Source organism: Arvicola amphibius, chromosome 2, assembly GCF_903992535.2.
Source record: "Arvicola amphibius chromosome 2, mArvAmp1.2, whole genome shotgun sequence".
Taxonomy (NCBI): Eukaryota; Metazoa; Chordata; class Mammalia; order Rodentia; family Cricetidae; genus Arvicola; species Arvicola amphibius.
Genome location: NC_052048.2, coordinates 129,870,082 through 129,882,411, shown reverse-complemented (window position 1 = coordinate 129,882,411; position 12,330 = coordinate 129,870,082). Strand labels below are relative to the sequence as shown.

At 49.8% G+C, this 12,330-nt stretch overlaps 1 protein-coding gene across 1 annotated transcript; it reads right to left on the bottom strand.

Annotated features, from left to right (window-relative positions):
- Positions 1-497: 497 nt before the first annotated feature.
- On the bottom strand, positions 498-8,586 carry Pcare (photoreceptor cilium actin regulator). The gene is made up of 2 exons (XM_038319359.1): positions 4,940-8,586; positions 498-690 (listed from the first exon to the last, which is right to left on the bottom strand). The coding sequence occupies exons 1-2, from the start codon at positions 8,584-8,586 to the stop codon at positions 498-500; spliced, it is 3,840 nt and encodes a 1,279-aa protein (XP_038175287.1).
- Positions 8,587-12,330: the final 3,744 nt, after the last annotated feature.

Sequence of the window (12,330 nt, the reverse complement as noted above, 5' to 3'; positions counted from 1 at the left end):
TGTGCTTTGTTCTAATTTGTCTGAACTCCAGCAAGAGCCTTGGGTTGGAGGGGAGGGTTGAGGGGGAGGGTTGGGGCGGGGGGGGGGCAGTGCCCTCCTGGGGACGCTTCCCCACAACATTGGTTTTCTTATCCAGGGGATACTATTTCACTCATGGTTGTGGTTCAAATGCTGTCATCACCTCTGGTTATCACATGGCCCTCTAAAAACGAATGTATTTTCCCTCTAATTAAGGCCAGCTCTTGAAAAGATAAAGGGTATTATTGTAGGCTCTAAGGTTTTCATTAACATTTAAACCTCAGGCAATGCAGGATTTTTTGCTGCGAAGTGAATCCAACTGTTGCTGGAGACTTTGCAGCCCTTTAGGTCTTCCCAAGACACTGCGGTTCCAGTTGGTTTGCCCGCCATCCATGGAGCAGTGCAAACACCTCACGACTGCTTCACGTGTCCTAGCGTCACCGGCATCAGTGTGTCACATGCCAGGCCACTTCTTTCTGCTAGTGTTGTGACTCTGGCTGGGCTCTGTCCTGGTTGCGGCTGATGCGAGCTTCTGGCTGCAGCCCATGGCCCAGCACACAGAGCTCCAAAGGAGATGCCCACTTGGTGCCGCTGCCCTGCAATTCTGGGGCACAGGAGTTATTCCAAGGTGGGGGCTCTTGCTTGGGGCTCTCCTCACTGCTGCTGCTGCCACTGCCAGGAGAAAGTACAGTGACAGATCAGACACTCCTCTGCTATTCCTTCTCACTCCTTCCCTGTCCCCCACTCTCCTCTACCTCTCCCTCCCCTCTCCTCCCCCTACCTTTCCATTTCACACTTGCCGGGCTAGATTATCCTTTGTGTGTTCCTGGTCTAGCCAGATGTGCTGGGAACCAGCTCCCAGCACTTCCCCAGCAGGTTCTTTCACGCTCTTTCCTCTATGCCTAGAATCCTGCAGCTCTCTGAACAGGCCTGGGGGAACTGGGCCCTTATTTAGTTTTAGTGTGTTTTTCTAATGCATTTCTTGTTTAATAAAGAGCTGGGCTTAGTTGCTTGAATTAAAAACAACAATAACAGCAAGGGGAAAACTATCATCCCGTCCTTGTACAATTGGCATTCTTTCCCTGAATAGAATCAAAGAGGAACCGCTTGGCCCAGTCTCGCCCAGTGTTTGCTTAGACTAGAGCTCCTCAGTGCTGAGTGCTATGCCTAAGGTCCGCGAAAGGAGGAGGAGCCTTCGCAGACTGCCAACTCTAACTGGCTATGCCTTGAGAGAATGGGACGAGGCTGTGACAAAGGGTGGGACAAGCCTAGGTAGACAGGATGAACTCTGAAAGCCACCCAGGGCCGGCTGCTGGCAGGCTGGCCGCAGGATTGCTTAGGGAAGGCTGGTGTCTGGCTGCCTGAGCTGAAATCTTGGCTCTCGCCCTTGCCATCTGTGTGCCTTGCTGCATGTCAACCGATCCCACTGAGTCTGATTTTTTTTTCCTTTGTAAACTGGAAATCAGAATAATACCTAGATCGCCAGGACTCACAGGTACCAGTACTGGGTGAAATGGAAAACTGTGTGCACAATTCCCATGTAGATGCTCAGAGGATAATGGGAATCTGTCTCTATGGTGCTGTGTTATAGGACGCTGTACCCAGAAGGGACTCTAGGGACCAACTATTGTACAGTAGTTGGGTACCTGAGGCTCAGAGAACTGGGCCTCAGTTAGAGCTCTTGGTCACTTCAAAAGCAGGACAAGAGCCCTGCCTCCCACCTGCATAGCCTATGTGGCCCTTCATTCTGCCCATGACAACACGCTTACTCTGCACGTGGGATGTCAAACCAGTGAATAAGCCTGTGTTTGGATATGAGCAAGGCCAAGGTGGGAAGAGAAGAGGATGCACAGAGTGGCACACATGCATATATTTGAATCAAGGAGCCCACTGTGCCTTAGAGCCAGTGATGGCCTTAGGCTGCTACAGGGCGCTACCTTAATGTGTTCAGGGTCCACAGCTCACAGCTGCCTCCTTTCTTCATTTCCCCAGAGACCCTGAGGGACTAGGAAGCACACACAGGTTGTGTTTTATCCATGCCCTAGTCTTTTTTCCTTTCCGCCTGGCTGGCAGGAGGGAAAGGAGACGAGCTGCTCTGTGAAGGTTGATCCGGTGGCATGAAAATTGGATCTAAATTCTTTCTCAGCCCCACCAGAGTTCCATTATTTGCAAAAAGCTGAGGCCAGGAGCCTGCTAGTTTTACAGGCTGTCGCTCTGTGGTTGAGGTTCTCTCCCTTCCTGGAACTGTTAGGGAGACAGACTGTCCACCTGCTGCCCTGCTGGCCTCTGGGCAGCCTGAGCCAAGCACCCCATGGGACTTGCACAGTGCTTCTGTCTTACCAGTTGGGACCAGACAGTGATGAAAAGAATTACATGTAGGGAAGAAAGTCTAGACCAGTGGTTCTCAACCTGTGGGCCATGACCCCTTTGGGCAAGCCTCTATCTCCAAAAGTATTTCCATATGGTTCATAACAGTAGCAAAGATACAGTTATGAAGTAGCAGTGAAAATAATTTTATGATTGAGGGTCACCACAGCATGAACTGTGTTAAAGAGTCGCAGCATCAGGGAGGTTGAGAAGCGCTGGGATAGAGGCTTCTGGAGTGTTTAAAGGACTCCAATATCTAATGCTAGAGATGTATTTTCACCTGGGGATTCTGCATACACACAAAGAATCAAAGTTCAGTGGGTTTCCTGGGGATGCTGCCAAGGCCTGCTCCTGATCCCCAGGTACCCCGGAACGGGAGGATACAGACATCATCCTTTTCCCACAAAACAGCTTGGGCTTAGCGTGGAGCGACGGAAATGGAGTCAGAGACAACTCCAGGTCGCTCCAGTCTGCCTGCTGTACAGAGGCAAAGGTTCAGAGCTATTACTGCGGATGGGCTTCGGCTTCCACATGCTAAATGCACACCTTGGTGTAGGGTGGTTGGTGGGAGACAGGCATTTCCCCTTCGTGGGTTCAGACTTTGGAATGGCATCAGGATATATCCACACCCAAAGGAAGGGGAATGGGGGCACGTGGTAAGTGACTTCAACTTGACCTTGAGCAGACTCTGCTTTCAAGTCACAAGTATGCCTCCTTGCCGTACACAAATCTCTCTCTCTCTCTCTCTCTCTCTCTCTCTCTCTCTCTCTCTCTCACACACACACACACACACACACACACTTGAGATTCAGAACATAAAACAGTCTTCTAGGCTGCCCTATTTGGAGAAGACTGGGCATTATTTTCTTCTTGAGCAGTTTTATGCCCCGGCTGCTTTAAAATGTTAGTGTTTTTAATTAATGCCTCTTTATTTTCCCTCTCCTCTCAAGCTCTTCTCCTGAAGGGCACGATTTTAGAAATCTGATAACGGAGTAGGTAGTGTTTATCGAGGTTCTTAGCTGAAAGCCAGTGTGCTTGCCATGTAGAAAGTGCATTTTAGATTTAAGAAAAGGGCAGTGTGACGTTAAGATTCTCGCAAAAGTAATCAATATTTCATTTCTTTCAAGTGGCTGGGGAAGGTTAAAGAACTATTACAATGCACAACTTTCCCGAGATACTATCTTTACTTAAAATTGACTGCTGAATACTTTGTAAAAAAAATTACCATTTTTGCTTGGACACATCGTGAGGCCCGTGATGCATATCACCCCTGCAGAAATTAACTGCGGGTTGACAGGACTGTGTAATTCAGACAGAGCCAGCGCTGCTGTCGGAGCATTGTCTTATCTTATATCAGTCGTCCTGGTAGAGTGTTTTTCTTGACTTTTTCTAGACCTTGGGTTGACACATCCCCCACACCCACCCCTGGGTATTCTGTTAAACAAGCAATCAAGAAGAGGAGCCCTTTCTGTGCCCATGGGATGGTCCTGCTGGCTCCCGGGCCTGCGGCTGTGTGCTCAAACTGCCTGCACGCTGAGCCCATAGCATGGATCAACTTGTCTCCGCTGAGAAAGGCATGCTAGGCTTTCAGTCTTCCCATGGGCAGGAAGGGCAGCTCCTCCTCTGGATGCTAACGCTCATGAGCACCCTCATCCTACAGATGTTGGAAACTGGTGGAGAAGTGGAGCCAGGCTCTCAGGGCTCTGGGAAGTCCACTCCACTATTTCTCTGCCTGTTTTCAGGAACACCTGGTTTAAAGATGTGGTCTATGGACCCCCTAGGTATCTCAGTGACGTTTCTAGGGTGGAGAGCTCAAGGTTCAACCAATTTTCATTGTAATTCAAAGGTGTTATTGGTTCACACTCTTAGCAATGTGGGGACAGTTTTGAATCCATGGATGCACAGTATGGCCTATAGCAGCAGAGCTGAGAGTCCAGCTGTTAGAATAAACCAGTTGATACCAACAAGTCTGCAAAATGCAAGATGGTAATATTCTCATCAAATCTCCCTCCCTCCCTCCCTCCCTCCCTTCCTCCCTCCCTCCCTCTCTCTCTCTATCCCTCCCGTAATCCCCAAACTCAGGTGGCTGAGGCAAAAGTATTGTGCATTTGATGCCAGCCCCATCTCAAAACAACAACAACAACAACAACAACATACTTTTTTGTGTGTGAATATAGAACAGGCTTATTCTTTGTAAATATTTAAATATTTCTCAGTTTAAACTTACAATAAAGAATAGTAGCTGTAACTCACATATGTAAAAACTACTGGGTTCTCAAAATTTTTGAGAGTTTAAAGGGGCCTGGTACCTGATGGTTAGAGACCTTCTGTGGGAAGACAGAACAGACTCTGGCTTCTGGGCTCAGACAGGCAGTGAGCTAGCCACTGGGGAGGGCTGAAAACCCAGTTGTTCATGGTCAAGGGGAGACCTGGCCAATGCATCTCATCTCTTTTTCCCCACTGTGTCTGCCTTTGGAACAGTTTGAAAAATACTACCTTAGACAGTACAAAGAGCCCACCCCAGCTGCTTGGGCGGTGGCCAGGCATCTCTTACCTGCTTTGGCAGGGATGGGATTCCCAAGAGCAGCCGGGCAGCTGAAGTGGGTGAGCCTGCTGGTGCTGGCGTTCTGAAGCTGTCCTTCTGACGAAAGGCAGGGGGTTGAGGGTGCTCCGAGTTGTTCTCCTCTGCGGATCTGCCCTCAGTCGTGACCCTGAGCTGCCCCTCCAGCCTTCTGTTGGGGCCCTGTTGGGGCCTCCAGGTTCTGGTAGCGTCTTTGGAAGGGATACTGAGAATGACGATTTAGCTTCAAACTGAGAGGAGGCAGCTGGGCAGAATATGGAACACTTGTTCCTGGGTGTTTTAGTCATAGTGGCTTCACCATCCTCAAAGTGACTCTTCTCCTTGGAGCCCTGAGAGGGAGATGCTGGGCGGGATGACAAGGAGGCAGAGGAAGGGGTGTTTCTTTCTGTCCAATGGACGGGTGGGCTCTCCTGGGCTTGGTTAAGCTGCAGGTACCCACATGGTGGGGAAGTTGACTTCTTTGTGGCTGGTGGGCTCAGTGTCCTGGGGCTCAGAGGTGGGCTAGGGGAGCTGAGAACTGCAGGGAGGCCTGGCTGGGACAATCCACGAGAGGAGGGGAGGCTCTGCAGCCTCCTGTCCCCTGGGGATGCCCACTGTGCTCTTGGGGGAGAGGTCTTCCTGATCCTTGGAGGGCTTCTCTCTGGACCCTTCCTAAATGCTTCTGGAGAGTGTGGACCTTGTGAAGAGCGGGCCAGGCTTGATTCCCAGGTCCTGCTTTGCCCAGATGTGGGGTTAGGGTGATGCCAAGGGTTTGCCTTCTGGCCATGTTCAGAGAGCCTTGCAGCATCTTCCACTGGAACCTGAATCTGAGGTCCACACTCTGCCTCTGGGCTTGGGTTCATTGCTTGCTGGGAGTTCAGGTCCAAGGTCAGCTTTCTGGGATTGCCCTTATTCCTGATGATCCCTGGCCGGGTGCTGTGCAGCCTCAGGGAGCTGCCAGTGCTTTTGCTAGGGAGCAAGTCCATGGGGCTCATGGAGGCTCTCAGCTTGGGGGAAGCCCATGTTTTCCTTGGTGGGCCAGCTTCTTGCAGCTCTGGTACCAGGGTCTCGTCCACTGGGCTCCATGCTGGCTGACTGCTCTCGGGGTGTTCCAGAGCAGTGAATGACTTGTCCATTAGGATTTCCAGAGGAGGTGGGGGGAGGTTCTCTAGGTCTCCCTCCGCTTCCCAGATGATGTCCTCACTATTGGATGCCTCTGCTGTAGGAAGGGAGGGAAAGGGTGCAGAAGGCCTCCAGCCCATGCCCACCCTGAGAGGGTCTCTGCCTGCTGCTGGAGAAATTTGGGGCTTAGCATACAGAGGGGCTAGCCCCCTGTATATAGGAAATCTGGGAGGGATGGCAGGGACCCCCCACTTTCTGAGGGAGGGGCTTGACCCCACGTTCCTGGAGTCCCTTGGCATCCTCAGACTTTCACTGGGACTGAAGGCCTCAATGAGCTTCTTCACTGATGTTCTGGTGGGACAGTCCCTGATGCCCCATTCAGTGTCCCTGGGAAGCCCACTGTTCCTCTCACCACAAAAGATGGCATTTGGCAGCTTCTCAGCCTTCTTCTGGCAGGGCTGCTCACGGTCAGAGAGGTGACCACCTCTTTGCAACATGCTCTTGCCTTGATTGGGCAGAATGCTGAAGTTTTTGGTGAGGGAGGCCTTGAACTTGCTGATGGTACTACCGGGACTTACCCTGCAGTTGGAAGGGGGCCACAGCACTGACGTCCTGGATTGTAGAAGTTGTTCCCTGTTCTGCCCCTGCCGTGTGTCACCCAGGGCATAGAATACCTCCAGCCTCCGGCTGAGGTCTGTCTGAACCCTCTTCAGCTCCTGGAGGGTGGGGTCTTCCATGTGGCTCTTAAGACATCCCTCTGATTGTGACCTCCTTTGTCTCTCGGGGGCCCTCCTGCTGCCACAGGCTGTGTTAGGTCTTGGAGGGACCATTGTTGTCCCCTCCTCCTCCTCAGCCCAGTCCTGGGGTCTGGAAGGCACAGGGACAAACTTGATCCTTTCACTGATGGCTTCTTTCATCTTCAGAATCATTTCCTGGGCCTGGTTGCTCCTCAGCTTCCTGGAGTATGGCTGAAACAGGCTATCCCGGGTGGGAGGTGAGGACTGTGGTCTTGGAGGTGATGCTTTCTGTTGCTCAGCATGCAGATCCGTGCTGCTAACTTCATCTTCCTCCTCCGGGCTGCTGTCCTCATCTTCGCTCAGGGATGGAGCATCCACCAACCCAGAACGCTGAGAAAAATGTGTTTGCACAGGGGTCTCAAACCCGAGGGAATTCTGCAAAATGCTTTTGGCAGCCTCTGGAGGCCTGGAGATGACTGCTTCTGAGCCCATGCTGGAGGCACTAGCGTGCCTGGCTTTATCCTGTGTGGCAGGCTGAACCTTCGCTATCCTAGGCCTCGACAGGGGACAGTCTTGGTGTCTGTCTGAACTTGTCCAACATGGACCTTTCTGCCAGGCATGCCCTGCCACCCTGACTTCCACTTGGGGTTCAGTTCCTGGCTTCCATTCGCCGGGCTCTGCTGTAGAGTCCCAGCTGGTTTGCTTGCCCAGCTTCTCCATGGATTGCAGAGACTCATTGTCGGCACCGATGCCACTGTCCTCCGAGCACAAGGGTGGACCCGGCAGCCCAGGGTCACTGTGGCCAGTGGCCAGGCTCTCTAGTTGTCCCAGGGCCCTTAGGAGGCCTTCGTCTATATCTCTCTGGGTGCTCAGCTTACCCTTCAGGTGGCTAGCCGCGGTGCCGAGACAGCTGCTGGAGCTCTCCAGCAAGCTCCCAGTGAGGTCAGCCACTGTGCCCTGGACCACCTGCAGCTTGCTGACCGTGTACTGCAGCAGCTGTTGCAGGAGGTCTGGCTGTTCCCAGGGCTCACCTGTCCTGGACGGCCAGGCCAGATCCCCTCTAACTTCCTGGAGGAGCACTTCTCCATCTTTGGAGATTTCTCCTAGGAGCTGGCTGACCTCCTGGAAACACAGCAGCAGGAAGCTGAGCATGGGTTGTAACAGCTCCCGGGTGTGGCTGGCCTGCTGGACGAGGTGCAGAATCGCCTCGTATCTGGAGAGGCTAGCGTGCAGATAAGCATACGTGCGCTGGTGGGCCTTTACCAAGGGCTCAGGGAAGTCCACTTTGCCTTTTGACTCAGGAGTAGTTTGGTAGCAATGGCCCTGGCTGTCTGACTGATGGCACCTCGGTTTGTTGTCCCATTTTGAGGTCTCCTGGGGTATGTTTTCCTCACTCTCTCGCCCAGCAGCATCTGCTCCTTGTATCCCGAGGGAGCCATCTATCCCGAATGACATGTTTGTAGCTGTGTGGCTTTGTGGATTGTTCAGCTGGAATCTTTGACTTTCTGGAATCAGGCCTTTCATATCTTCCGTGAGCTGACAAAGATCTTCAGCCATGGTTTGGGGCTTCTTGGAACTCGCTGACTCCTCTGCTGGCCTCTGTCCCAGGTGCAGTTCCCACCCAGGGTCACAGAAGGAGGAACTTTGAACCAGCAAAGGGATGGGGCATTTTTGCCTGCCCCTCTGACATTCTGGCAAAATTGCTTTGGGCTTCTTAAAAAACTGAATGCCGCTCTTGGCCACGCTGTTGGCAAGGACACTGTGTGATGGCGTGCACCCCATGGTTTCAGCTTCTCACCATCTTCTCCCTTCGCAGTCTTTGGAGAATCCTCGGGACTGGGGACAGAAGTCTCCCTGGCTAGTCTATCCAGACAATGCCAGTCCAAACTGAGTCCATGGTCCACACTCCTAGACTTGGAGCCCATGCCACGATGAAGAGGAAGACATGCCTGTAGTCCTAAGTTTTGCAGCCTCTGCTGTTAGTGAGCAGCGGGACAGTTCTGACGGGCCCCGGGCTCACAGATTATGGACCTGTGCTTTGCTCTTACCCTAACAGATGTGGATGGTGAGTGAGCTTTAAGCTTATTAGGGTAATCATGCCCCAGCCAGTCAGCACTGGGAGTGTTCTAATATAGAACTTCTCAGCATTTACTATCTTGGGTAGCAGATTATTTTTGCACGTGCTCATACTTTAATTCTGTTCAGATGCCTGCCATAGGAAACCTAGAGAAATGAGCCATAATTGCGAAAGGCTCGGCAAGATGTTGTGGGAGGGAAATGAGGGCTTGCTGATTACAAACCCTGGAAAAGCAGTGCCCTTCATGGTTTAATAAGGGCAAAGCAGCTAAGGGTTCCATCTGCTTTTATCGGGAAGACCCAAATGCTGGGCACAGTGGCGCATGCCTGAAATTCTGCCATTCAGGAGGCTGAGGCAGGAGGATTGCTAGTCTGGGCTACAGAGTGAAATGCTGCCTTAAGAAACAAAAGCAAAGCAAAGCGAACAAAACAAAACAGAACAAAAATACCAGGATAAGCAAGAAAAGTGACAATAGAAAATGGAGTTAGAAGCTGGGTGATGGTGGCACACACCTTTGATCCCAGGATCTGGGAGGCAGAGGCAGGCGGATCTCTTGAGTGTCTACAGAGTGAGTTCCAGGACATCCAGGGCTTCACAGAGAAACCAAGTCTTGAAAACAAAACAAAACAAAAACAGAAAAAGAAAGAAAAAGAGAAAGGAAGGAAGGAAGTAAGGAAGGAGGAGGGAAGGAGGAAGGAAGGAAGGAAGGAAGAAAGAAAGAAAGAAAGAAAGAAAGAAAGAAAGAAAGAAAGAAAATGGAGTCAGGCAGGAGGAAGCGTGTGCTTCCTGGCCTGGAGGAGGAAGGCGGGGAAAGTCAACGTCATACAAGCTCATGCCTGTCATCAGAACCTGCAGAGGCTCAGGGCCGTGCTCCTCTGAGAAGAGACTTTCTGCTGAATTGCCTTATAGGAAAACAAGCAGATCCTAGGCAGTGGAGTTATTTGTTCCTAAGAACATAATTCTAACACATAATATAGTCTTTTCCCACCCCTTCCCACTACGTAGCCCTGGCTGGCTTGGATCTTGCTATGTAGATCAGGCTGGCGGTGAACTCACAGAGATTCCTGCCTCTGCCTCCTGAGTACTGGGATTAAAAGTTTGTATCGCTACATTTGGCTCAAATTCCTTTAAAACATTGCTGTTGGGGAAGTCTAGAGCAGACATGTCCAATCTGCAGTCTAACATGAAATAGGAAGTTTACTTAAAACATTTTATTATTATTATTGTTGTTGTTACTATTAGCTTGACTGCACAGTTCTCAAGTGTGAACTTTGTGGATGACACCATCATGTTGCAATGTCAAAATATTCTAGAAAATAAAGGCTTGGCAAAGGGAGATATGGGTTGACTTGTGGGAAATTATTATTATTATTATTAATGTTTTATTTTTGGAGACAGGCCTTACTGTGTTGCTCAGGCTGGCTTTGGGCTTTCCATAGTCCTGTCTTAGTCTTCTGGATAGATGAGAATTACAGTGTACAACTTTGCAGGTTGAGTTGGGGGAACGTCAGAAAACTAACTCTACTGAGGAAGAGGATTTTTGTTTCGTTTTGTCTTAATAAAGATAGGGTCATGCTATGTGGCTAGGGCTAGGTTGAAACACACCACCCTCCTGCCCCAGCCTCCTGAGTGCTGGGATTATAGGTGTGCATCACCATGCTTGGCAGAGGCCATCTTTAAAATGGAGACAATGGTACTTGATCTGCTGGGTTCTTATGGGGTGTAATCAATCAATGGTCTAGTAACCACTTAACTCACTTTATTACTCTCCCTAAGCCCGTGCTAAACCACTTATAATAGGAAAAGTCACCTGGAAACTAATGGTTTATCAAGGCCTAATCTTTTCTGAAATTTTCTGGAATAGCTGCCAACAGTGTGTTCTGAGCCCTCTGAATACACATCTGTCTTGGTTTTTTTTTTTTGTCCTCCCACATCCCCATCTACAGGAAAAGGTCCTATGCTGGGTACCTGGCTGGTTCTCTGAGGCTTCACACTGGCGTTTCTCTCCTCTTACACATAATGGTTCCATCTTTTTGCAGAGGGCTAATATTTAACCATTTCTCATTTTTGGATGACTAGTTTGTTGTCAGTTTTAAATTTTTATAATAGAACAAGAACATTCACGTTGGGCATCCCCTGAAGGTGCTGAGACTGCAGTTGGCGTTCCCACCTCCATCATTTTTGCTTCACTGAGCTCTGTGCAGCCAGGAAACCTTTGGAACAGAATGGACGGTGAAGCCACCTCCCTTGCTTGGAACAAGCGAGAGCCTGGCTGCTGGGGCTCTGTGCAGAGCCTCATGCCCGTCACAGCTGGTGCCCCAGAGCGCATCATTAGCCAAGTTCCCAGGTCTGTTGATTTGAAGCAGAGCTCAAGGGAAGCCCGGCTGAAGCGGCGCCTGGGAGTGAGCTGTGTTAGGTGATGAGATGTTTTATTTGTCACTTTCCTGCGCTGGTGGGTAAACATGGACTCTGCGTGGAGGCATCCTTTACACGCTGGATCTCACAACGAATAGAGCAGAAAGCTCATCCGGAGAATGCTTCATGCAAATTGTGTTCCTTTTGGGATTGGAGTGTCCCACACGAATTAGCTGTGTACGAGCCTTTGATCTAAATGACGGAAAGTGTTTCTAAACCAATGACTGGAATCACAGTATTTGCCTAAGGTTCAGTTGTCAGCACTGCAGACCTTCCAGGCTGGGTTTCTTGCCACATACAAATAGTTCAGAAAACTGCGTATATGTTGCCATTCATTTTGTATTAAGACCAACTTTTACTTTTCTTCCTTCTTAAAGGGGTTGTTTCACATGCTTAAAACAAAACAACACAAACCTCTTAGGAGTGAGAAAGGGAAATACTGCTACTTTGGATAAAACTCACATTTTAACACATACCCTTTGGTTCATCAGTTCTAAGAAAAAAAATTTCAGGAGTATTGAATGCATGTGTCCACAGATGAATCAGTATGAGAATATTCATATTCATAGTAATCATATCTGTAATATTCTGAAATTGGAGACCATATAATTGTCTGTCAACAAGGATATATAATTGTCAACAGGGAAGGAGAAGTTTGATATTTGTGCAAAATGGAACACCACTCATCAATAAAAGGAGAAAATAAACAAAATATACGTTACATGGATACATTTAAAAATGATCGTGATGATGTGGTGGGTCACACTTGTAGTCCTGGATACTCAGGAGGCCAATGCAGAAAATCTTATTCAATTCTCACCTGCCTCAAAAGAAAAACATGCCAATTGTGCTGTCACACAGTTTTGATCCCAGCACTCGGGAGGCAGAGGTAAGTGGATCTCCGTGAATTCAAGGCCAGCCTGGTCTACAGAGCGAGTTCCAGGTTAGTCAAGGCTACATAGTGGGTCCCTGTCTCCAAAAACAAAACAAAAACCAGCTCCCCTCCAAATCCTTAGCCAGGTATGGTGTTGCAG

What these genes read in the sequence shown, in the direction of transcription:
- Pcare (XM_038319359.1), bottom strand. Translation starts at nt 8,586, where the DNA reads ATGGGGTGCACGCCATCACACAGTGTCCTTGCCAACAGCGTGGCCAAG. An exon ending in TCCCATCCCTGCCAAAGCAG is followed by an intron (nt 691 to 4,939) that starts GTAAGAGATGCC and finishes TTCTCCTGGCAG; the next exon opens with TGGCAGCAGCAGCAGTGAGG.